The 26190-nt window shown below is 40.3% G+C and overlaps 2 protein-coding genes across 4 annotated transcripts; both read left to right on the top strand.

Annotated features, from left to right (window-relative positions):
• Positions 1–1447: 1447 nt before the first annotated feature.
• LOC129867272 (cystinosin-like) lies at positions 1448–6507 on the top strand. 3 transcript variants are annotated; one of them, XM_055940560.1, is made up of 11 exons: positions 1448–1621; positions 1832–1915; positions 3332–3410; positions 3532–3619; positions 3817–3920; positions 4042–4179; positions 4290–4389; positions 4587–4706; positions 4926–5096; positions 5240–5357; positions 5940–6507. In XM_055940560.1, exons 1-11 carry the CDS (start codon positions 1585–1587, stop codon positions 6080–6082), a joined length of 1182 nt encoding a protein of 393 aa, XP_055796535.1. In that variant the 5' UTR covers positions 1448–1584; the 3' UTR covers positions 6083–6507. The 3 variants fall into 3 exon arrangements, with proteins under 3 accessions (XP_055796535.1, XP_055796534.1, XP_055796536.1); XM_055940559.1 differs by having other exon boundaries at positions 1450–1621; positions 1832–1918; XM_055940561.1 differs by having other exon boundaries at positions 1580–1736; positions 1832–1918.
• Positions 6508–6677: 170 nt separating this feature from the next.
• LOC129867271 (ran-binding protein 3-like) lies at positions 6678–25138 on the top strand. Its single transcript, XM_055940558.1, has 16 exons — positions 6678–6730; positions 14198–14253; positions 14434–14470; positions 17611–17697; positions 17787–17864; positions 18040–18105; positions 18454–18549; positions 18734–18831; positions 20426–20511; positions 20625–20700; positions 20837–20933; positions 21078–21202; positions 21398–21518; positions 21733–21875; positions 22210–22396; positions 22883–25138. The coding sequence occupies exons 1-16, from the start codon at positions 6709–6711 to the stop codon at positions 22933–22935; spliced, it is 1428 nt and encodes a 475-aa protein (XP_055796533.1). The 5' UTR covers positions 6678–6708; the 3' UTR covers positions 22936–25138.
• Positions 25139–26190: the final 1052 nt, after the last annotated feature.

The following is a 26190-nucleotide window of genomic DNA, read 5'->3' as shown; positions in this document are numbered from 1 at the left end:
AAAATGTACTGTACTTTAGAAGCATAAGCATGCTTGGTGTTAATCCCAAAGGAAAATACCTAAGATGTATTCTGTTTCTTCTTTCACTGCAGGATAAGATATATTTAGAAAATTAAGCCTGCATAGGCTACTTTTCACTTACTTGGTTGTGACTATAGAAATAAGAATGACCTTGTTTTATTATAGGCTGTGTTCTATTTTAAACATGACAGCTGTACACAAAAATACATGTATTTGTTTTATGTACATTGCTTGGATAAAAAGCACATAATCATCCTGTGAATGCTGATGAGGACTAGCCTGACTGACACGACTCGGTGCAGGAGGACTTCGAGTTAGGGCGAGGAGGACAGGCCTAGGTTAGAATAATATCCTTATAGCATAGCCTACTATTAGCCCAACCAGCCGAAAGATGGCGCTTTTGCTCCTTTTACGTCGATTCTCGTTGTACGTCAGACTTTAATGTATTCAGCTGGTAATTTACTAGTGTCCCTAGTGGACCGTCTCGTAAATACAACATCCTCCATTCAAGCTGAAAAGGCGTCAGTTTCCTCCATAACTCGATCTAATGGCTCGTCGGTGGAAAAAAACGGGGGAAATGTTTACTACTGTCTTAATGAAACAAAAAAATGCACTATTATCAAGCACACTTGGCCATTGTAATGATGTTTAGGCTACTGATGTTTTCGTCATTTGACCATGCATTTTGCTGACCGTGCGTCTTGGTTGGGTATTTATTTAAATGTTGTCGTTATAAAAAATTATATTATACCGGGTTTCATGACCAATGCTTTCTGTTTTATAGTTATAACAAATGCACTCCACGAATACAATTTATTCAACACTTATATATGTTTTATTTTACACATATAACCAAATAAGAGGACCCGTGACCAAAACGTACCCCACCCTATGGAAATCAAATGCCCGTGCAAACGGATTCATTCTGGGCGCCGGCTCTGAAGCAAATCAGCAATCTGTTCGCTAGCTAACCCGACCTGTGTTGATTTACTGTTTGCTGGTCCAATCAGAGGCCCTAGTCTGCAATTGAACGCGGCACGTGTATAACTACAATCTGTTAGCAAGTCGGACGTTTCCTAGTTTCGACTAGCACATCAACTGTGCCACAAAATGAGTGACAAAACCTGGCCAGATATTTTCAAGTCATAAGTCAAAGTAGAGTCACGAGGCTCCAAGTCAATATGCTAGTTGGAACTAGGAATCTCTGAAATGTTCGATTTACTAACTGGTTGTAGTTATAGTCTACACACGCCGTGTTCAACAATTCAGAAAGTTGCACATTTTCCAATGTCCTAGTTCCAACTATAATATGAACTCGGCACAAGTAAAAAAAGTCTCTATCACAGCCGGCCGTGATTGGGAATCCCATAGGGCGGAGCACAATTGGCTCAGCGTCGTCCGGATTTGGCCGATGTAGGCCGTCATTGTAAATAAGAATGTGTTAACTGACTTGCCTAGTTAAATAAAGGTTAAATTTTAAAAAACATCCCACAACATGGAAAGTCTTGAACGCGTCCAAGACAGCGCGTCATACAAGTCAGATGAGCCAAGTCATATGACCTAATGCCAGCTGACGGAAGCAGAGGTCCACTCAGCTGCGGTAGCGTATAATGTTAATCTGTTGATTTCACGATTAGTTAGTTGAACAAACTATTGTTAAGACTCAGCCATGTAGCAAGCTGATTTACCGTAAATGAATAGGGCACATTGCTGTTGTAAGTCTGACTTTATATGGCAGCATATGTTACCTAGCTAATGCAGATCATTTGGTCAGCAGTGCTCCTCATCTGTTCCTCTTTTGCACTTTTAGAATTCAGCAAGGCTCGTGCCCTGAAGATGGCAGATAATAACTTTCTTTCAGTCTTGTTCATAACACTCTGTACGGTCATTACATGTGGTGAGTTTGCCCTTGTTCAACCAACAAGCTATGATTTTAATAGCTGGTAATCTTGCCGCGTTCAAAATAACTGGGAAATCGGGAAAAATCGGTCATCAACTCGGGAACTCATGCTGCGTTTCTTATGCTAGTCAGAACTAGGAAGCTCGGAAATGTAGTTGAACGCTGCAGGTGTATAACTACAACCAGTTAGCAAGTTGGACGTTTCCTAGTTCCGACTAGGCCGTGAGCGCTGTAAAACAACTTAACTCAAAGTCAAATCATGACTTCAGTGATCTTCAGGTCAGAAAGTCGAGTTGGAATTCTGATTTGTATGACGTTCAAATAGTTTTTTTTCCCGAGTTCCTAGTTGTTTTGAACACGGCATGAGGCTTCTTTCTACAGCTCCAACCTGAAGATCACTGACGTAATGATTTGACCTTGTATTTTTCAGAGATCCCAGTTTTCTTGAAGGCACCATCTGAACCAGTATCTTGGCTTGAGAAGAAGAAAAATAGGACAAAATCTCCTCTCCAGGATCCTGCAATTCAAAATCCCATTAACCATATCCCATTAACTCTGCAAACGTTATAGTCAAATTGTATTTCTCATGATCGCCGAATAGCTTACAACAGATGTTGACTTTACCATGAAATTCTTACTTACGAGCCCTTCAACAACAATGCAGGGTTAAAAAGTAAGAAAAGATGAGCAAATAACAAAAGGGAAACGGTAACAAAATAACCATAACAAGGCAATAAAAAGAGTACCGGTATTGAGTCAATATGCAGGGGTACGAGGTAATATGTACATGTATGTAGGTGTAAAAGTCACTAGGCAATCAGGAAAAGGTCTAAATAAAATCAATGATCTTTCGGGATACTGTGCTGCTGGATCAGCCAACCTGTGAGTGGCAGTAATGAGTGAATTTATTGGAGGTGCTGAAGGTGGATTTAGCGCATGCGCACTTGGTCAAAAACGTTTTATTTATACCTTTTTGGAAGTGCATACTGTGTGTACTGTGTGTAACGGTAGTAATGACTATAGTTGTTCTGCGAAACTCGATATTTTGGTGAGTACCATTATGACGTTTGCAGAGCTTGTTAATGGCACTTTTGCTGCGTTCAAAACAACTGGGAACTTGGAACACTACAACTTCAAGACAACTTGGAAGTGGGAAAAATCGTTTTGAACAGTCATTGAACTCGGCCCTCTTTCTAGAGCGCCAACCTGAAGATCACTGATGTCACGATTTGACCGTTTTTCCCCGAATTCCCAGTTGTCTTGAAAGCACCATCAGAATTGAAGGACCCTGGTTATCAGAGGAGATCTAGTCATATTCATCGTCTCCTCAAGCCCAAGTACTGTTTTAGGAATAATACATTTTGCTAAACAGCCCTATTTGAAAACTGCAATATCATATTCTTTCAACAGATGGGAGTGTATCCCTGTCTGCTCCAGCCACTGTAAATCTGGAGGTCAAAGGTTCAGCCAATATCACCATAACACCTAGGTAACTTTTCTTATATCTGGGCATCTATTGCCAGTTTGTATCAGTATTCCATGTATGTCTATTTGTTGTGATGTGTTTTAATGTTATAATGCAGTGTTTGGCGTTTTATTTCTTTTTGCAGCTCTCCTCTTAATGTGTCCGCACTTATTTATTTTAACTTCACTGACTCCTCTGCAAATGTTACCTCGATACTTCAACTGCCTCAGCAGGTATGCTTTTTAAACCACTCAAACTTACTGAAAAGCATGACCAAAACACCATGTAATTGATTATTAATGCAATCTGAGATCTGAATCTGTCATATTTCAAAGAACTACAGTAGCCACAGTGTGTAAAACATCAATACTCTGTTGTAGGCATAACGGTTTTATATATTTTTTATATTTGCTGTATTTTTGATTTCCAGGTACAATTGCCTGCAAACGCCATATCAAGCACATTTGAGGTTCATGCAGAGCATGTGGGTCAGGTGACCGCCTATTTATACAGTAACAACGCTGACATTGCAAGGTGAGTTGTTCTCAGTTTCTGTCTTTTAGCGAATTTCAACTCTGAGAATTTCCCACATGTCACATTTCAGACAGATTTTAAACCAACACAATGTACTTAAGAGTCTCTTTATGTTTTCCAGCTTTAAGACCAGAATCCGTTTCTTGGTCATTAGAAGCAACATAATCGATATCATTAACCAATTAATTGGGTGGATTTACTTCCTTGCATGGTCTATCTCATTCTACCCTCAAGTATATGAGAACTGGAGAAGAAAAAGGTAGTGCCTCAAACTGTCATATTTATTTCTTAAACAATTTAATCTCAGCCTTAAATGATTTAGACTTAAAGTGCATCTGGATTTGATTTCTGACTTTGTCTATTTGACAGTGTGGTGGGGTTGAACTTTGATTTCCTGGCACTCAACTTGACAGGCTTCATTGCGTACAGTGTCTTCAATGTAGGCCTCTTCTGGGTTCCGTACATGAAGGTAAGAGCTCTGCATGCCCTCACTAACAGTGTAACAAATTGGGACAAATCCTAATTTGAGATCTACATGCACAACTCAGATTTTTGTGTCATTCATGCATTGACACCAATGGGGATTTGTTCAAATATGTTGGTCTTCTATGGACCTATTGACTTGTTTTTTACTCCATATAGTTATATTTTAAATATTTTTTTTAGGAAGAGTTTGTGAAGAATAATCCAAACGGTGTGAACCCAGTGGATGCCAATGATGTGTTTTTCAGTCTCCATGCAGTTCTGCTGACACTTGTGTATATCTGTCAGTGTGCCATCTATGAGGTGAGTAACAGAAGACTAGTAAAATAACTTCCTAGATGTCCCTCTTTGGTTATAGGCTGGAGAAAAATAATGATCAGCTTATGTTTTGATTGTTGGCAAAAAGATACTGTATGTCTGATCCTTTGAAAGGAAAGCATTGTTGTCAAGGCCTCAAATGAACATTGACAGTTAAACGCTTGTTGAAAGTAATGACTGTGTTCCTGTATGTGTGTGGTAAAGAGAGGAGGGCAGAAGTTGTCCAAGATCGCTATTGGCCTTCTGGTGATTGGATGGACATTCGCCCTGGTCACCCTCTTTGTTGCTGTGGCCAATAAGATCACCTGGCTGGAATATCTCTATTATTTCTCCTACATTAAGTTAGGTATCACCCTCGTCAAATACATCCCACAGGTATGGATTTCACAATATTTGACTGCATATTGAATGGTTTTAGCTTATACACAATTATAATTTATGTTACAGTAGATATTGTTGATTTTCATGATCACCACTACATTGTCTATCATCAATACACTGTCTGTGTGTGTCCTCAGGCCTACATGAACTACCAAAGACAAAGCACGGAAGGGTGGAGCATTGGCAATGTGTTGCTGGACTTCATAGGAGGCAGCTTCAGTCTCATTCAGATGATCCTTCAGTCGTATAACAACAGTAAGGCTGCTCACGCATACCATAGATCACCAATGTGCAGACACCTCAGTAAAACATACGGTAATTAGTCAAAGTGAAAACCACAGTCAAAGGACAGTCCCAACAATTGAAAATGTGTCTTCAATTGCAGTCATTCATTGTTTATTTATATAGCTTCTATCTTCATGGGTTTTACTTAACTTAAATTTTTATTTTTTTATTTTTTTACAATTATTCCTGCACATTAACATGACACAGTGGCACAATTATGTAGAATAATTTCCTTTTCATGCCCACCCACGCACAAGCCCGCCCACCAATTCACCATCTCTTTCCCTGTGTTTGGGAGAAGAGCAGACAAATCATAAGAAAAAGTCATCAGCATAAAGAATAACAACAACAAAACCATAAAGAAAGTGGAAAATAAAATGGTTTAAATAATGGTATTAAACATGGTATAATAGTAAATTGAAATAGTGAAACATTTTGATGTTGTTATTCAGATTAGTTCCATCAGTCACACATTCTGCCTTAAACCATTAAATAATTCAGCATGTGATGTAGTATGTCAGGGTATCATATAATGTTTCTATTGTTTCCTAGATGAATGGAAGCTCATCTTTGGCGACCCCACAAAGGCTGGACTTGGTTTGTTGTCCATATTCTTCGATGTGGTGTTCATCATTCAGCACTACTGTCTATACAGGCATAGAACACATTACGAGCCTATGGGTGACCAGAAATAGGCTAATAACCTCTCAGTCTCTGCCTCTGCCAGTGAAACTGGGGCCAAATTACTTCTTATAGGGATTTATACTATGCAGTGTTCAAGGCCATTGAATGAGAAGCTATTTAAACACAGGGCATTTGCTTAAAGTACTTTTTTCCCAAATGATTGTTTAGGGTAATAGGGGTTTCTTTTTGTTACATAATTTGTGAAGAAATTATTAGTTATGGTTTGATACTACTAAGGGAGGAACTCTGTAATCTTTTTAAAAACTGACTGTATAGGCCTATCACTTTTACATCTGTCAAAGCAATAGTTCATTTTATACAATACAATTGTTTATTTTGAAATGTGTTATATATTTGAAAGGTAATTTCTATTTTGAAATGTAAATAGAACATCATGCTTTATTGTCAAATTAGTAAAATGTTTTCCACGAATTAAGATTAGTGTGATGTTTCATTATGCTTAAATTGATTTTATGGAGTAGTGCACAGCACAAAATTGGGGGTGAGGACTATTTCTGTTTTGTTTTGTTGCACAAATGTGTAAACATGACTCCCCCTAGAGGTAGTAACATTTATTTGTCGAGCCATAACGCGCATGTCTACCGCGGAGTATTGTGGGTGTCAGTAAGGAAGTAAAATGGCGGACCTGGCAAACGAAGGTAAGGATTCGCTCAGGGAGAAAGATAAACAAATCTAATAAATGAACCACAATCGCGAGTGAATGTTGCCCAGACAGCTTCGGGACTGTCAGCAGATGTGCAGGGAATGCTCCGTTTTGTTTGCAGCTCGATGTGGAGGCAGCAGTTTGACTAAACATTAGCATTCGTTAGATCCCCGGCCTTTGCTGGCTATATTTTACAGGGGATGTGAAGTGGGGGGCGGCGGTCCGGACCGTGTGGCACAACCGGGGGAGGGGAGGGGCAGTTAACTTTTTTTAAATATCACATCTTTACAGAACTAGCTAACATAAGCTACCTACCAATATATCAGCATGTTTTTGTAGTTAACTAGACAAGAAAAGCAAAAAATTTAAATACTCACGAACAATAGAAATCACATCTGGGTCACATGTGGGGAAACACCGGGTGGAATTTGTCTCCCCGAATAGCCTTTTAAAACCTCCCACCATCTCCATGTAGCTTGATCTACTATGGTCAGAAACTAGCTAACGGCAACACGCAGACAACAATGGCTATGTAGTGTTTTGCACCGCGGTGTTGCTTACAGACAGAAGTTCAGAACTAGGTCCTTCTTGTTCTTGCTCATTGCCGGAGGTTACAAGTCACAGGTGTCTGACCCATTGTAATGTTAGGCCCGACAGACTACATGTTCCAAATTCAAAGTGTAAGTAATTTACTGTACTAGCCAAGTGGCATAACAGGATTAGCAACGTGCTAAACTAGCTATATGGATTTGACTGACTTTGATATATACGATCAAGTCAATCCATTTTATGTAGCTAACAATGCAACCCTGTCTCAGAGCATTTCGCATTATTCTGTACATAACTCAGAGCGTTTAGGATATGTTACGTTTTCTTGGTATGTATTCATTTATGGATGTGTATCACCCATTCGTATGATAAGAATTACAAATCGTGTTATGAATTACAACTCTTATATGTTAAGAATTTGCAAAACGTGAGTGCATACATTTTCATATTTGTTCGTACTAGGTGGCTAACGTTAGCTGGGTTAGGTCATCTAAAAGTGTTACGGTTAGGGGAAGGGTTAGCTAACATGCTAAGTAGATGCTAAAAACTAGTTAAAGTTGCTAAAATGCTAATGTTGTCTGTGATGAGATTTGAACTCGCAACCTAGACATTCGCGCCATACGCCTGCTCCGACCAACCACTCGACTTTCGTTCTTGTGTAACGGATGTGAAATGGCTAGCTAGTTAGCGGGTACGCGCTAGTAGCATTTCAATCAGTTACGTCACTTGCTCTGAGACTTTAAGTAGGGTTGCCCCTTGCTTTGCAAGGGCCGCGGCCTTTGTGGACCGATGGGTAACGATGCTTCGTGGGCGACTGTTGTTGATGTGTGCAGAAGGTCCCTGGTTCGCGCCCGTGTCGTGTCGTCCGTCGTCCCCTTGTCCCCTGTTACACTTGCCTTATGTAACCGTCTGTCTTATGTAACTGTACCAAACGTAACATGTCATACTAATTTGAGGTTCTTTGTTTTACATTTACTATGTTACGTCTAGTCTATGAGACCAGGCTGAGCAATGATGCCAATGCAAATAGCTATCTTGTTGAGCAGGGCCAGTATTGAACAGTATCTATCGCTGAAATGTGCAATCTACTCAGCTGCACATAATGCCTCGATCAGACGAACGGTGTCATTTGCGTTTTGGGACACCAGCAGTACATTCATTTCCAATGGAACGCTGCGTTTGCCTTGCAGCATTGTGTTGCAAAAGCAGTGCATTTTGTGTGTCGTTTGCATCAAACTGTATGTGTAGACTTGACAGAAATGGTAGCAAAAGGTGATAGTTGAATTTTGTTGCACACATATCCAGTAATAATTTTGGATTACATGGATGAGCTAGACACTGCAAAATGTATTACTCGGCATTGATCCCATGACACTGTCGGTCTTTATGCACAGTCATAAGTCTCTATGCACAGTCACACACTGACACTCCAACACACTACATACACTCACACACACAAAACACACATGCGTATTGACCCCACTCACACATAGGGTGTTTCTCAAAATGCATACTACCATACTCTGAGCACGAGAGGGTTGATGTTGAGATATGTCTGTTATTTGAACTCTGAAGCATTTATTTAGGCTGCAAGCTAAGGCTGGTAACTCTAAGGAACTTATCCTCTGCAGCAGAGGTAACTCTGGGTCTTCCTTTCATGTGGTGGTCCTCATGAGAGCCAGTTTCATCATAGCACTTGATGGTTTTTGTGACTGCACTTGAAGAAACTTTCGAAGTTCCTGAAATTGTCTGCATTGACTGACCTTCATATCTTATAGTAATGATGGACTGTTGTTTCTCTTTGCTTATTTGAGCTGTTCTTTCCATAATATGGGCTTACCCATATTTGGTAAAAGACCATCTTCTGTATACCACCCCTACCTTGTCACAACACAACTGATTGGCTCAAATGCATTAAGAAGGAAAGAAATTCCATAAATTAACATTCCAGGTCGCTACCTCATGAAGCTGGTTGAGAGAATGCCAAGAGTGTGCAAAGCTGTCATCAAGGCCAAGGTTGGCTACTTTGAAGAATCTCACATTTTAAATATATTTAGATTTAACACTTTTTTTGTGTTATTTCATAGTTTTGATGTCTTCACTATTATTCTACAATGTAGTAAATAGTAAAAATAAAGAAAAACCCTTGAATGAGTAGGTGTGTCAAAACTGTGACTGGCACTATATTTAGATGATAATTATGAAGTAAAACATTTGCTTTGTGTATATTTCGTTTTGTCTCTATTGTGGCATTGTCCTGGCTGGAAGAAGGTTCAGTGAATGTGGAGATACAGCATGAGGTAATACATTTGAGAAGCACTCCCACTACTGTAATGTTTTATGCGTTCTTCACACTCTCGTCCTCACAAAAACGTACTCGAGAATGTCCTCGAAGTATGCACTTGGAGCATGAGTGTGGAGTACGGTAGTATCATATTGAGAAACACCCATCGACACACTTTCACACTTCACATACGCTGCTGCTACTCTGTTTATTATATGTCCTGATTGCCTAGTGACTTGTACCCCTACCCACATGTACATACTGTACTACCTCTACTACCTCGTACCCCTGCACATTGACTTGGTACTGGTACTCCTTTTATATTGCCTCGTTATTGTTTTTGTGTCACAATTACATTTTCTATTTTTTAACCTTGCATTGTTGAGAAAAGGCTTGTAAGCATTGCACTGTAAAGTCTACACCTGTTGTATTTGGCGCATGTGACCAATAAAAATCTATTTTTATTTGATCTAGGCATAAGAGCACAGCCACCGGAAGTCCAAACTTTCAACTGCCTCTACTCTGGATTTTTACTGATTTTACCATCAAAAAAATACGGAGACTTGTAACACTTCTCTTCAGTGCATGCTCGTTCATTCAAATGTGTGAGATTTAAGATGTGAAATTGAAGGTCGTATGGCTAGCTTCAAAATAAGAGGCTTAGACGGTAGGCCCTATGTGAATAGCTAGAAGACTAATGAGATTAATGCCTGTAGCCACTCTTTGCTCCAGAATGTCACTGTGTTTCTCTGGAGTTAGTCTATTTGACAGCTGCTCCATTGAAAGACACTGGAACTCCCATTCCATTTTGTGAAACCCTCTCACTTCTCTTCTGTGGCCTGGATTCCTTTCTCATTTCGTCAGATGCACGAGGTCATAGGAGACGTGTTTGCTATTTGAATCTGCGACAGTCATTGGACGAAGCCTATCACACACATCATTCATTTCTGTCCGTTTCTAATTTCAATCAAATGGGAAGAATAATCAGTTGTTGTGGTCTCGACAACTTGTTCGCCTTACTGAAACTCATCTGATTTTACTTCTGTTCTTAGCAGGAAGAATGTGAAATGTTCAGTTTGTGATGGTTAGAGCCAGCGGTAGGGATCAAAATTGAAAGTATGGACAAGGACAAGGGTGAGTGGAGATGGGTGAGGCCTTTATGCTGAGTTGGTAGGGGACCCAGAAGCAAAACCAGGTTGCACTCGATCTTACTTTAACGAGATAATGTTTTGGTCCGAGGTGGATCTTTGAAAGTTTTTTCCAAATAATTTTGCCTTGTGAAAGTTAGTTTGGGTGCAATATTGTACAGGCCTTTTATCTTGTCCAGCACCTGAGTTCTGATAATGTGAGCAAGTGTCACCTCACTGATTTCTAGATAAGTTATTCTCTCATGGTAAAGAGCTGAGGCTATATGCTGCATGAAGTAGAAGAGGTTATACTGAACAAAAATATAAACGCAAGAATTTAATTTATTTTACTGTGTTAGAGTTCATATGAGGAATTCAGTCAATTGAAATACATTTATTAGGCCAGAATGTATGGATTTGACATGACTGGGAATACAGATATGCATCTGTTGGTCACAGATACCTTATTAAAAAAGGTTGTCCTCACAATGGGCCTCAGGATCTCGTCACAGTATTTTTTGGGATTGAAATTTCCATCAATAAAATGCAATTGTGTTCGTTGTTCTTAGCTTATGCCTGCCCATACCATAACCCCACTGCCACCATGGGGCAGGTTGGCATCAGCAAACCCACACGACGCCATACACGTGGTCTGCGGTTGTGATGCCGGTTGGGCATGCTGCAAAATTCTCTAAAACTATGTTGGAGGCGGCTTATGGTATTGAAATTAACATTCAATTCTCTGGCAACAGCTCTGGTGGACATTCCTGCAGTCAGCATGCCAACTGCACCCTCCCTCAAAACTTGAGACATCTGTTGCATTGTGTTGTGTGACAAAGCTGCACATTTTAGAGTGGCCTTTTATTGTCCCCAGCACAAGGTGCACCTGTGTAGTGATCTTGCAGTTTAATAAGCTTCTTTATATGCCACACCTGTCAGATGGATTGATTATCTTGGAAAAGGAGAAATGCTCACTAACAGGGATGTGCACAACATTTGAGAGAAATAAGCTTTTTGTGCGTAAGGAACATTTCTGGGATCTTTTATTTCTGCTCATGAAACATGGGACCAACACTTTACATGTTGTGTTTATATTTTTGTTCAGTGTACAGTACGTTGTATCTTAACAACAGACATTCATCTTTCAGTGTGAACACACTGAAATAACTAGCCTTGTCAGAAAGGCTATAGAGTACATTTCAACAGGCTAAGTATAGACTAGAGTGTGAAGGATATATCGAGTTCAACCCAGCATTGTGACACATTTTTATTAAATCAAGGATGTGCAGTTTGTTTTATCAACTTCATTAATTTGATCAAGTAAAAATGCCATTGTGATTTGTTTTGTGACAAAGCAAATCCATTCAGTGTCCTTTTGGTTTTCATTAAAAGGGGAATGTTTCATTGCCATATCGCAGATAGTAGCACTAGTGTGGTTGGAAACCTCAGTAAAACAATGTAATTATGCAGAAGTTCTCGTCAAAGGCCTTGCAGTGTGCATCCACCATGCACTTTTCACACCTGGAGGGCAAATGAGCAATGCCAAGCCATCACAAAGCCTTTTGCCTCACCTGGGGACGACTGACCACACAAACGGGCAAGCTAAAACACACACACACACACACAAACATGCATATTGATGCCACACACAGACACACTTTCACATTCTTCACACACGCAGTTGCTATTCTGTTTATTATCTATCCTAATTGCCTAGTCACTTTTACCCCTAACTACATGTACATATGACCTCAACTACCCCATACCCCTGCACATTGACTCGGTCGCAGTACTCCTTGTATATCCTCGTTTTTTAAATTGAATTGTGTTGCTAATTTTCTTAGTTTTGAACTCTGCATTGTTGAGGGAAGTGGTCATAAGTAAGCATTTCACAGTAAAGTTTACACCTGTTGTATTTGGCGCATATAACAAATATAATTAGATTTGATTAACTAGGCCTACATATTGAAAAGCTATCTTTTTTTGGTTGGAACCAAAAATCTCAAATTTGGACTCAAATAAAGGACAGATTTCCACTGGTCTAATGTCCATTGCTCGTGTTTCTTGGCCTAAGCAAGTCTCTTCTTATTGGTGTCCTTTAGTAGTGGTTTCTTTGCAGCAATTTGACCATGAAGGCCTTATTCATGCAGTCTCCTCTGAACAGTTGATGTTGAGATGTCTGTTACTTGAACTCTGTGAATCATTTATTTGGACTGCAATTTCTGAGGCTGGTAACTCTAATGAACTTATCCTCTACAACACAGGTAACTCTGGGTCTTCCTTTCCTGTGGCGGTCCTCATGAAAGCCAGTTTCATCAAAGCACTTAATGCGTTTTGCGACTGCACTTGAAGAAACTTTCAAAGTTCTTGAAATTTGCTGGATTGACTGACCTTCATGTCTTAAAGTAATGATGGACTGTTGTTTCTCTTTGCTTATTTGAGCTGTTCTTTCCATAAAATGTACTTAGCCCTGTTTGGTAAAATAGGACCATCTTCTGACTGGTACTGTATCTGCTTAATATCAGCTTTTACTGTTCAGTGTCAGTAGCTAGGCACATCCGCCTTCCCAGCCTTCTAAATCGGGCTTTGCTGCCCTTTCTGTTCTGCATTTTTCATGTACCATGACCATCTCACCTTCACATAGTTCAACATAGCTTTCTGTTCTGCATTTTTCATGTACCATGACCATCTCACCTTCACCATAGTTCAACATAGCTTTCTGTTCTGCATTTTTCATGTACCATGACCATCTCACCTTCACCATAGTTCAACATAGCTTTCTGTTCTGCATTTTTCATGTACCATGACCATCTCACCTTCACCATAGTTCAACATAGCTTTCTGTTCTGCATTTTTCATGTACCATGACCATCTCACCTTCACCATAGTTCAACATAGCTTTCTGTTCTGCATTTTTCATGTACCATGACCATCTCACCTTCACCATAGTTCAACATAGCTTTCTTTCTGTCATTTTATTGCCTTTAAAATGGGTGCTTTCCTCCTTTATACACATTACTGATTTATCATTTCAACAAAATGACGTTGAACGGCTGTGAAATAGACGTTGAATTGTCGTTTGCCCAGTGGGTAGAGCCTCCTCAATTAAGTTATGACTGGAGTTCTAATTATAGCGCGGGGGAAAGATTTACTAGGTCCTGGCTGAGGTTCTATCAAAGCTTTGTGGGCACTGACAGTGACAGGGGAGTCCACTTACACTGACTTGGATGCCTGAACCCTGAGGTGTATTGTGTTATGGGGAAGGTGAAGTAAGTGCACAGTTGTACAAAACTTGTCACGGTTTCACTTAGGCACAACCTGCGGGTCTTTATCAGCTCTGTAGAATTCAACTGGTAATATTTGTAGTCTAGAAATGCAGACAAGGCTCATAGTAGGAGAGGGGGTTTTATAGACAAAGTGAAGAGACATCCATCATAAAGCTTTTGCCCAAAGATGTGTAAAGTGAGATCTCCAACAGTGACACATCTGATTTCTCTTGCAGAGAAGCATGCCATAGCCCCACCAGTGTTTGTGTTCCAGAAAGATAAAGCTCAGAAGGTGAGAAACACTCTTTTCATACCTCTTCTGAAAATGTAAACAGTGTGACGGCATGCTATGGAGCAGACTTGGCTTCACACTGACTGGATAATTTCCTCGGTTTCCTCTGTCTGAATGTCTGTTATGTTCTTCCTCTCTTTCTTCCTCTATCTCCATCTTTCTCTGTCAAACCCTTAACAGAGGTCAGTAGAAGGGTCCAGTGCGGAGGATGGAGAAGGTAAGGATGAGGAGGGTAACCAAGCAGGTTCTAGTCTTTTGGAAAATTGAAAATGTCTGTCTTATATTTTGCACTGAACAAAAATATAACCGCATCAATTTCAAACATTTTACTGCGTTACAGTTCATATAATGAAATCACTCAATTGAAATTAATTCATTAGATCTAATCTATGGATTTCACATGACTAGGAATCTAGATATGCATCTGTTGGTCACAGATACCTTAAAAAAGGTAGGGGTGTGGATCAGAAAACCAGTCAGTATCTGGTGTGACCACCATTTGCCTCATGCAGCACGACACATCTCCTTCACATAGAGTTGATCAGGCTGTTGATTGTGGCCTGTGGAATGTTGTCCCACTCCTCTTCAATGGCTGTGTGAAGTTGCTGGACATCGGCGGGAATTGGAACACGCTGTCGTACACATTGATCCAGAGCATCTCTAACATGCTCAATGGGTGACATGTCTGGTGAGTATGCAGGCAATGGAAGAATTGGGAAATATTCATCTTCCAGGAATTGCGTACAGATCCTTGCGACATGGGGCCGTGCATTATCATGCGGTGATAAGGTGATGGCGGCGGATGAATGGCACCGAAATGTGCCTCAGGATCTCATCACGGTGCATTCAAATTGCCATCGATTAAATGCAATTGTGTTCGTTGTCTGTTGCTCTTGCCTGCCCATACCATAACTCCACCGCCACCATGGGGCACTCTGTTCACAGCGTTGACATCAGCAAACAGCTCGCCTACACGGCATCATACACGCTGCCTGCCAGCTGCCCGGTACAGTTGAAACCGGGATTCATCTGTGAGGAGCGTACTTCTCCAGTGTGCCAGTAGCCATCAAAGGTGAACATTTGCCCACAGAAGTCGTTTACAATGCCGAAAGGCAGTCAGGTCAAGACCTTGGTGAGGATGACGAGCACGCAGATGAGCTTCACTGAGATGGTTTCTGACAGTTTGTACAGAAATTCTTCAGTTGTGCAAACCAATAGTTTCATCAGCTGTTAGGGTAGCTGGTCTCAGATGATCCCTCAGTTGAAGAAGTCGGATGTGGAAGTCCTGGGCTGGCGGGGTTACACGTGGTCTGGGGTTCTGAAGCCAGTTGGACGTACTGCCAAATTGCCAAATTGTGGTAGAGAATTGAACATTACATTTTCTGGCAACCGCTCTGGTGGACATTCATGCAGTCAGCATGCCAATTGCACGCTCCCTCAACTTTAGACATCTGTGGCAGTGTGGTGTGACGTCTGCACATTTTGAGTGGCCTTTTTTCCCCAGTATAAGGTGCACCTGTTTAATGATCATGCTGTTTTACCAGCTTCTTGATATACCACACCTGTCAGGTGGATGGATTATATTCGGTGACTAAAATGTGTATATATATTTGTGCACAAAATTTGAGATCAATATTTGCATGCGTATGGAACATTTCTGGGATCTTTTATTTCAGCTCATAAAACAAGGGACCAACACTTTACAGTTGAAGTCGGAAGTTTACATACACTTAGGTTGGAGCCATTAAAACTCGTTTTTCAACCACTCCACAAATTTCTTGTTAACAAACTGTCGTTTTGGCAAGTCGGTTAGGACATCTACTTTGTGCATGACAAGTCATTTTTCCAACAATTGTTTACAGACAGATTACTTCACTTATAATTCACTGTATCACAAATCCAGTGGGTCAGAAGTTTACATGCACTAAGTTGACTGTGCCTTTAAACAGCTTGGAAAATTCCAGAAAATGATGTCATGGCTTTAGAAGCTTCTGATAGGCTAATTGATATCATTTGAGTCAATTGGAGGTGTACCTGTGGATTTATTTCAAGGCCTACCTTCAAACTCAGTGCCTCTTTGCTTGACATCATGGGAAAATCAAAAGAAATCAGCCAAGACCTCAGAAAATAAATTGTAGACCTCCACAAGTCTGGTTCATCCTTGGGAGCAATTTCCAAATGCCTGAAGGTACCACGCTCATCTGTACAAACAATAGTACGCAAGTATTAACACCGTGGGACCACGCAGCCGTCATACCGCTCAGGAAGGAGATGCATTCTGTATCCTAGAGATGAACGGACTTTGGTGTGAAAAGTGCAAATCAATTCCAGAACAATAGCAATGGACCTTATGAAGATGCTGGAGGAAACCGGTATCTATATCCACAGTAAAACGAGTCCTATATCGACATAACCAGAAAGGCCGCTCAGCAAGGAAGCCACTGCTCCAAAACCGCCATAAAAAAGCCAGACTACTGTTTGCAACTGCACATGGGGACAAAGATCATACTTTTTGAAGAAATGTCCTCTGGTCTGATGAAACAAAAATAGAACTGTTTGGTCAAAAGGACCATCGTTATGTTTGGAGGAAAAAGGGGGAGGCTTGCAAGCCAAAGAACACCATTCCAACCATGAAGCACGGGGGTGGGAGCATCATGTTGTGGGGGTGCTTTGCTGCAGGAGGGACTGGTGCACTTCACAAAATAGATGGTTCATGAGGAGGGAAATTACGTGGATATATTGAAGCAACATCTCAAGACATCAGTCAGGAAGTTAAAGCTTGGTCTCAAATGGGTCTTCGAAATGGACAATGACCCCAAGCATACTTCCAAAGTTGTGGCAAATGGGCTTAAAAGGACAACAAAGTCAAGGTATTGGGAGTGGCCATCACAACGCCCTGACCTCAATCCCATAGGAAATTTGTGGGCAGAACTGAAAAAGCGCGTGCGAGCAAGGAGGCCTGTCAGGATCAATGGGCCAAAATTCACCCAATTTATTGTGGAAGGCTAACCAAAACATTTGACCAAAGTTAAACCATTTAAAGGCAATGCTACCAAATACTAATTGAGTGTATGTAAGCTTCTGACCCACTGGGAATGTGATGAAATAAATAAAAGCTGAAATAAATAATTCTCTGCTATTATTCTGACATTTCACATTCTTAAAATAAAGTGGTGATCCTAACTGACCAAAGACAGGGAATTTTTACTAGGATTAAATGTCAGGAATTGTGACAAAGTGAGTTTAAATGTATTTGGCTATGGTGTATGTAATCTTCCGACTTCAACTGTACATGTTGAGTATATTTTTGTTCAGTATAGTTACTTTGCTAATCTTTGCTCATTCTGTCTCCTCCAGACTCTGATAAAGATGAGAGTAGTTACTGTCCCCCGGCCAAGAGGGAAAGGACATCGTCACTAACACAGTTCCCACCCGCACATTCAGGTAATTGTACATTTTGTTTAATTAAAATACTTTCCTTAGTGTTTGGAGAAAGGGTGTGTACTCATGTTATTTATCTTTGTCTTATGCAGTTTCTAAGAACAATGTGTTCATGCCATCCAGTTTCTGTCAGTCCCCGACAGGAAATAATAATTCAGATTCAGAACCTGGTGAGTTCATGAATAGTCATGTTAAGATCTCCTTTTCAATCTATTTGATTTTTGCATGATAAGGAAAAGTACTCTTGAAGAATCACATTTTTTATAAACAAAGATCTGGCTTAGCTTCCAGCTATCTCACGTTCCCTCTCTCTTTCTCCTTCTTTCTCTGTTCTCATGTCAACAGAGGAGAAAACGGTTGGGTTTCGCCTGAAGCCTCCCACCCTGATCCATGGACAGGCTCCTAGTGCAGGTGGGTGCTCTCTCTCTCTCTCTCTACGCTATTATTCTGACATTTCACATTCTTAAAATAAAGTGGTGATCCTAACTGACCAAAGACAGGGAATTTTTACTAGGATTAAATGTCAGGAATTGTGAAAAAGTGAGTTCTCTCTCGTCAATGTCATGTTAGTTCTTAAGGCTTTATTGTCCATTTAAGGGACAAGGGAAATGGGTTTTGGGGGTCTAGTATACAGGCTCCGTAACAGGCATAAACACAATGTACAAAACATCACAATAAGAGTGCAAAAAGATGTCCTTTCTTTATCTGGCTTTGGTCTGTCCAGAGCCTTATATTTAGGCCAAGTATAATGTGTTGCAGGTGTCCCGAGCCAGAAACCCAAGGAGCAGCAGCGCAGTGTACTACGACCCGCAGTACTGCAGGCCCCTCTGGCCACCAAATCACTAACCCAGACCGGTAAGCACACTTTCAGGACGGATGAACCGTAGTCTTCAGATCCTCTCAAACAAACAGCTGTATTGCTTTGTTCTGTTCTGCGATGGCCATTCTCCTTCAGCTTTCTTTCATCTCAATGTGCTTCGACAAAACATTTGTTGAAGGTGAAAGGAATCCAACCATTCTCTTCTTGTGGTCCTGATAGGGTTGAACAGTGGTACAAATGGAGTGAATAGGTCATCTGAGGGTCTACCAGTCACCCAGAACAACACAGAGAAGTGTGATGACACGACCACGTCACAGGTAGGCTGAGAGGTGAAAGGGCGTCAAAAGTTTGGACACCTACTCATCCAAGGGTTTTTCTTCATTTTTACTAAGACATGAACACTATGAAATAACACATATGGAATCATGTAGTAACCAAAAAAAGTGTTAAAATTACACATTTTAGATTCTTCAAAGTAGCCACCCTTTGCCTAGATGACAGCTTTGCACACTCTTGGTATCTCTCTCACCTGGAATGCTTTTCCAACAGTCTTGGGATTTTGCGGTCCAAATCAACCCAAACCATCTCATTTAGGTTGAGGTCAGATGATTGTGGAGGCCAGGTAATCTGATGCAGCACTCCATCACTCACTTTCTTGGTGAAATAGCCCTTACACAGCCATGAAAAACAAATGATAGTCCCACCAAGCACAAACCAGATGGCATGGCATATCGCTGCAGTATGCTGTGGTGGCCATGCTGGTTAAGTGTGTCTTGAAAGCTAAATAAATCACTGATAGTGTCACCATTGCTCGTGTTTCTTGGCCCAAGCACGTCTCTTCTTATTGGTGTCCTTTAGTAGTGGTTTCTTTGCAGCAAATCGACCATGAAGGCCTGATTTCAAGCAGTCTCATCTGAACAGTTGATGTTGAGATGTCTGTTACTTGCGACTGCACTTGAATAAACTTTCAAAGTTCTTGAAATTTGCTGGATTGACTGACCTTCATGTCTTAAAGTATTGATGGACTGTCATTTCTCTTTGCTTATTTGAGCTTATTTGAGCTTGCCATAACATGGAATTGGTCTTTTACCAAATAGGGCTATCTTCTGTATACCACGCCTACCTTGTCACAAAACAACTGATTGGCTCAAATGCATTAAGAAGGAAATAAATCCCACAAATTCACTTTTAACAAGGCACACCTGTTAATTGTAATGCATTCCAGGTGACTGCTTATGAAGCTGGTTGAGAGAATGCCAAGAGTGTGCAAAGCTTTCATCAAGGCAAAGGGTGGCTACTTTGAAGAATCTATAGCATATATTTTGATTTGTTTAACACCTTTTTGGTTACTACATAATTCCATGTGTTATTTCATAGTTTTGACTCTACAATGTAGAAAATAGTAAAGATAAAGAAAAACCTTTGAGTAGATCTGTCCAAACTTTTGACAAGTACTGTATATATTTATCAAGCGAGTTCATAACAACAACAAAAAACACAACAGGACAAGACACAAAGGCAGGTTTTATGCTTGAACATTCATTACGGAATTTCCATGAATGTCTCTCGCTGCTTTAATTTTCTTTCAAGGAGAAGAAAAGCGAGAGGGATGAGAGCAGGACAGGAGGAGGGAAAACTGATCCTCCTGTGGAATACACATTTGTATTTGGCCAGAATGTCTGAGCCAAGCTGACCTTGAATAGTTAACTCAAGTGCATGTCATATGGAATACTTTTCAAAGATGTTGTGAAGTGCTCTGGGCTTTGCCTCATACCTGACAACAGCCCACTGGGTGTGTGGGTAAATCCCAATATAGCAGCCTCTTGTGGCCTTGCATACTTTGTTACATTCTTTTGATCTGTTCCTTTTCTGTTATTTGTCTGATCCTTACCTTTTTCTCCATTGGTCTAGGTTGAGCAAAGCAGTGAACAGAAAGGCTCTACATCAGCAGAATCAGGGGAAACCAATTATTTCCTACAATACAGAAGCACTCCCAGGTTAGCCGTTTATGGATTCTGTCTACAATGGATATGATCAGTCATCTGTTTTATTAGGCTACTCTTTCATCTCCCCTATCTAACATCCTTTCTCCTGTATGTTTCCCACCCAGCTTACAGAAGGCTGAGAACAAGGCTGACGACGGGGATAAGTTTGTGTTTGGACAGAACATGTCGGATCGTGTCCTGGTAAGACTTGCTCTTTGTGAGACTAATCTAGTCATCTTTTATCACAGTTTTTTTCTACCATTTGTCCCTCTTCCAACTAATGATGGCATCCACAAAGTTGTGTTAAAGCATGTTGTATAACATTCTTGTTTTGCAGAGTCCGTTGAAATGTGAACAAGCAGCCGAGGGCAGCAGAGATCTCCCCACTGCCCCGCCCTGTGAGCTCCCGTCAAAAGACAGCAGCCCTGATAAAGGTGGGTAAATAAAGACCATACTGGATATGAAATTAATGTTAAGAGGCTTATGTAATGGCAATGCAATGAAGGAAACACCTGGCTTTTTTCAGGCCCCTACTATGTGACAGTGTTTGAATGTGGTTTTGGTTCTCTTGATTGCAGATAACAATGTGACAGAGTCTTTGGAGGAGTCGGCGGCGGCCTACACCAAAGCCACAGCCAAGAGGTGTTTGTTAGAGAAAGTAGAGGTCAGAACTGGAGAGGAGTCGGAGAGTAACGTTCTTCAGGTATGCAAGATGTTTCCTACGTATTTGGTGTTTAATTGCTTGATTTCAATGTCAGAGAATGTTTGTAGTTTACCATGAAATTGAGCAATTGATGATTGATAGTTTTGTGTTTACATGTCTCCTCAGACAGTTGGAAATAGGCTGAAATGGTCCATGGTCATTCTCTGACAGTGGCATGTTTTTTTGTCTCCTTAGGTCCAGTGCAAGTTATTTGTGTTTGACAAAGCTTCACAGTCTTGGGTTGAGAGAGGCAGAGGACTGCTAAGGCTCAATGATATGGCTTCCACAGAGGAGGGATCGTTACAGTCCAGGCTGGGTACAGTCATTAATCATGAATTAATCATTAGTCATGAATCAAATCATATCAACAATTTAGTTAATTTAAAAATCTCAATACACTTTACTGTCATGCCACACTGCCCTGGATTGTATCATATGATTCTGTGGAGTTGTTTTTGTACATCTGTCAAAATGCAACTCCCATTTGAAGGTATTATTGGTTATTCTATACATTGTTTTCTGTGATGTAGTGATGAGGACCCAGGGTAGTTTGCGTCTGATCCTCAACACCAAACTGTGGCCTCAAATGCAGACGGACAAGGCCAGCGAGAAGAGCGTCCGCATCACAGCCATGGACACTGAGGACCAGGGGGTCAAGGTCTTCCTCATATCGGTATGAGAAAGACCACATTAGTTATTACTAGAGATATATATTTAAGAGTGTTTGACCAACTTTTAGAATGTTTAATATTGTTTTAATGCTTTCAGTTACAAAGAATAGTTTAAATATTCCCCATGTAATGTTAATGGGGAACTAACATGGCTGCCATAGAATGTTGAAGTGTCACGTAAATGCATCAAAACGCAGAAACCGCATTGGCCCAATTCTCTAAATACATGGCTCTGGTTATTACATAGTAATCACACTGACAGTGGTAATAGATGTTGAGTATATCTAACACTTCCAGAACATCCAGTTTATTGCTGATGTGTCATGTCTGTTCCAGGCAAGCTCTAAGGACACAGGGCAGCTGTATGCAGCGCTGCACCATCGTATTCTGGCCCTGCGGAGCCGCTCAGACCAAGAGCCAGAGCCCAGGGTCCCCATCCCAGATGGCCACATCCCTCATCCCCAGTCTAACGGGGAGGATAGTGATGAGGACGAACCACTCACACCCACTGCCAACACCACAGGTAAACTATATAACCCCTTAGCCTAGCTGTTACCCTAACTTTTTCAATCACCACAAACTGATCTGAAGACCTCTTACAGCGATTGTTCAAAAAAGTGATCTAATGATATCCTGGACACAAACTAATGGTACAAAACTGTTATCTGGAAGTGATCTGGGAAAAGTTGTCTGGTGGTCCAAGAAAGTTATCTGGACATTCCCCCTAACGGTCCAACAAACATTTGAAAGTTCAAGTAAGTGACCTTCGACACCCTCGCTGATGGTCCAAGGAAGTGATCTGGGGGGTCCAAGGAAGTGATCTGTGTGTCTTTAAATAGGACCCTTGCACTGTTTCCTTGGATGTTGTGAAGTGTCTTGGATTTTCCCTTATTTCATGCAAGCAAAACATATCTGTCCCATTCAAAAAGCCCAAGAATGTGATTTAAAACGCTATTTGATTGGACTGCCCTAGTCTATCACTCACCAGGCCTGTCTTTCCTCTCCCCAGAGGGTCCAGAGGCCCAGTCCTGCGGGACTGGCAGTGGGATTGGGTCCTCATAGCACCTGCCCCCTTTCATCGGCTCACGCACTGCAGTCAGGACCACCTTACAGACCCCTCCATGGACACCTCAGGCCAGCATCTCCCCAGTGGTCCGAGGTCACAGTGGAGCGCCAGGAAGGATCCTATGCAGGTGTTACTAAGTTAACTCTGCAGTTCAAACTCTGGATTCACAGTATATCCAGGATGGATGGTCTTTTTTGTTTAGTATTTGTCTTTTTTAACCTCTAGAACTAGATTTTGGGGGGAGTGGGGGGTGTTGTGAATTGGATGCTCATCATATTGATGAGTCTGAGGGAACGAGAAAGCAGTTTTCTTTTCTAGCTGATATAAGTACATTCTAAATAGTTTGCTGTTAAAAGTGGGACTTCTTTAGCCACCTTGCAAGAGAACAGACCTCAGGCACTTCAGTGGGGCTTGTATTTTGTTCAGCGAGGTAAAGATTGAGTTGCATAGCAAATATTTGTTTATAAAGTCTTTTTTTATTTCACTGAGTTTTGTCATTGAAGTGTCTGAACTCTTACTTCAAGTTGTATTTTTCTAAGGCAAAATGCTTGCACACACTAGCTAGGATTAGTCCGTCAATACCTCCTCTGGCCACTGTTAGTTTTTAGACTGTAGTCCACATTGTCATTTATTTTTTTACCACAAATCGGTTGAATTTAAAATCCCTTGTGCAAACACCTGCTTTGATGTTCGTAGCCATAAAATATTTAATTAAATAGTGGAATTTACCTGTGTTCATGATTATTATTACTGATACATTACGTTTTTATTGATAGTTAATATTATCGACTTTGTTTTTGAAATTCACGCGAAAATTAACTAATTCTGTAAATAAGAAAGCTTGTTGGATTTGATTATTTTACAACAGGTTTGCACCATGACCCCAAAGTTTACCCTGAATATAGCCGTTAGATTTGTTTGTTTAAAAAAAAAATTTTTTTTTTATAGATAGATCAGAAAAATATACATGTTCTCAAATATATATATGGAAGAAACCCTTTTTATGTTTCAGTTGTTTAAAATTATGTAATTAGTTTGCTTTAAATAAGTTCCAATTACAAGGATTTGTTTATAACAACCACGATCTCAGAATCATATAAGACCATTGCAACAAAAAAAATCACAATTTTTTCATGCGATCAGAAAGGCCAATATAATAACTTTTAGGTTAGGGTGTTGGCATTTGGTGTATCTAGCATGTCATTATTTGCATCTGTCCTAAACTTGTTTGACATCAAAACCCTACAAAATGCACATATACTCTCAGAACAGCGAATGCTGCCATTTTATTCAAAGAGCTATAGACATTGGAACAGGTGGTACTACGCACACAGGGCACAGTATTTTTCACCAGTAGTCTGGTGCTGAGCCCTCTATTTATTCCTTTGTTAAATAGATTGCCCTGGGTTGGTGTATTTAAAACAAACAGCCCTTAAAGAGAAGTAGATGACTAATGTAATATTTTCTTCAGTGAAGTGTAGTTCCTCTTGTTTTAAGCCTTTTTCTTCCTCATCGGTGGAATGAGTAATATTTCTAAGTTCTATTATAGCGTTCTACTTTTTCATTTACTACAAGCCTTTGATGTGAAAAAATGTATTTTAACTAAAAAAAAGTATAATAAGAAAAGTTTGAAACAAAAAAAAACAGGCAAGTAGACATATTATTGGTTAAAATGTATAAATCCTGTAATGTATATTATTGAATAAGCAGCCTTTAAAGGAATAATCCACTCAAACTTTATTTAGGTAATTGTCATTTCACTGTTGATAATGAAACAAATTCCAAAATATAGTTTTTGAGTGGATTACTCCTTTTAAGTGTAAAAAAAGGACAACTCCTTATTTAGTACTCTTCTTCACCACAGTCTATAGAAACCTCACCGTGTAATGTGCTCTGTAAAATTGTGTTCTCTCCATTTTTCCCATTCTGCTTGTGTAGCTACAAACAGGACTATTCCTAATGGCCCCGTTTTTAACAAGGCATCTGGGTTTCGCCTATCAGATAAGAATAGAATAGAATGAATAGAACGTAAGTCCCCATTCAAGTCAATGTTTTGTCCATTCTATTCATTCTATTTCTATGCATTTAATCCTATCCGATAGGTAAAATCTAGATAACTTAAAAAGAAACTGGGCCCTGGACATGAATGTATGGCAACTTGTCTCTATATAAAGGGCCAGGGGCCGACGTTTTTCAGCACTTTTCCTTCTCTGTGATATTTCTCCCATCAATATGAATTGTTTTAATGTTCGTAAATGCACATGAACTGGGGCTGTCCATTGATGAATTGGCGAAGGTGGTTGATAATGAAGTGTTGAATGTTTGTTTACATTGGGGTCGTTGATGGTTATTTGTTGGGGAGTGACTGTAAGACAGATATACACTTTTGTTCATGTTATATTTTTGTTGATGAAATTTCTGTCATGTCTGCTATAGTTCCCTTAAAACATCTACCTGTTTTTTTTTATTATTATTTTTATGCCTAGCTGTTGTTGTTCCATAACCTGGTGCTTTTTTGTTGCATTTCCTATCACTATACAAGTCAATGTTGATATTCTGTTAGATCGAGATCAAAACAGTACATCTTTGAATGGAAGTTGAGTGAAGAGGATGTTATGAAACCTAGTTGACATGGACGCGCCCTTGCTGCTATTGTACAAGGGCACCTATCTCATACTGTATCTGTGACTTGAATATGTTTTCATAGGAACATGTCATCTGCGTTGGCCTCTTAACATGCCATTAACTTCAATATATTAGGTGATAGTTTACAGCAGTGGCATTGCTGCTTGTTGTGATTGATCCAATACAACGCAGGTGTGTTCATAGAGTAGGTATGCCAGAGATACGCAAGGGATCAGGAGTGTTGCATTAATAGTCATTGGAATTGTCAGAAAAAGCAGATTAGTTTCAAACAGGCCCACTTATGAGGGACAGGCTTGCTTACCACCTATCCTCTCTTTCCAATGGAGACATTTAGAGAGGAACCACACCTATCAGGATAAAGATGCTTGTCATTGAGGAGCACTAGAATAGCTACATGTCTCCTTTCAACAATGCCCACCTTAACCAGTCATTTTGATATCAATCGTCCAATATGTGTGAAATAAGGACAAAGATAGGCTACAAAGTCATAGCAAATGTCCATTCAGGCAACACACAGGAGGAGATACTGTACTGTACCATTCACCCCTGTTGATGTGTGTATCACAGAAAGACTACTTTGAATCTCCTCCTGTCTGAGATCTTGT

This window comes from Salvelinus fontinalis, chromosome 12 (genome assembly GCF_029448725.1).
Source record: "Salvelinus fontinalis isolate EN_2023a chromosome 12, ASM2944872v1, whole genome shotgun sequence".
Classification (NCBI taxonomy): domain Eukaryota; kingdom Metazoa; phylum Chordata; class Actinopteri; order Salmoniformes; family Salmonidae; genus Salvelinus; species Salvelinus fontinalis.
Note: the sequence above shows the minus strand (reverse complement) of the source record. Positions and strands in the feature narration are given on the sequence as shown.

Bases quoted from the DNA above. Each gene is read 5' to 3' on its own strand.
- LOC129867271 (XM_055940558.1), top strand. From the start codon at position 6,709: ATGGCGGACCTGGCAAACGAAG. The intron at 20,512-20,624 runs GTTAGCCGTTTA...TTTCCCACCCAG, and splicing joins CAATACAGAAGCACTCCCAG to CTTACAGAAGGCTGAGAACA. The intron at 20,701-20,836 runs GTAAGACTTGCT...CTTGTTTTGCAG, and splicing joins ACATGTCGGATCGTGTCCTG to AGTCCGTTGAAATGTGAACA.
- LOC129867272 (XM_055940559.1), top strand. From the start codon at position 1,585: ATGCCAGCTGACGGAAGCAGAGGTCCACTCAGCTGCG. The intron at 1,919-3,331 runs GTGAGTTTGCCC...TTCTTTCAACAG, and splicing joins CTGTACGGTCATTACATGTG to ATGGGAGTGTATCCCTGTCT. The intron at 3,411-3,531 runs GTAACTTTTCTT...TTCTTTTTGCAG, and splicing joins AATATCACCATAACACCTAG to CTCTCCTCTTAATGTGTCCG.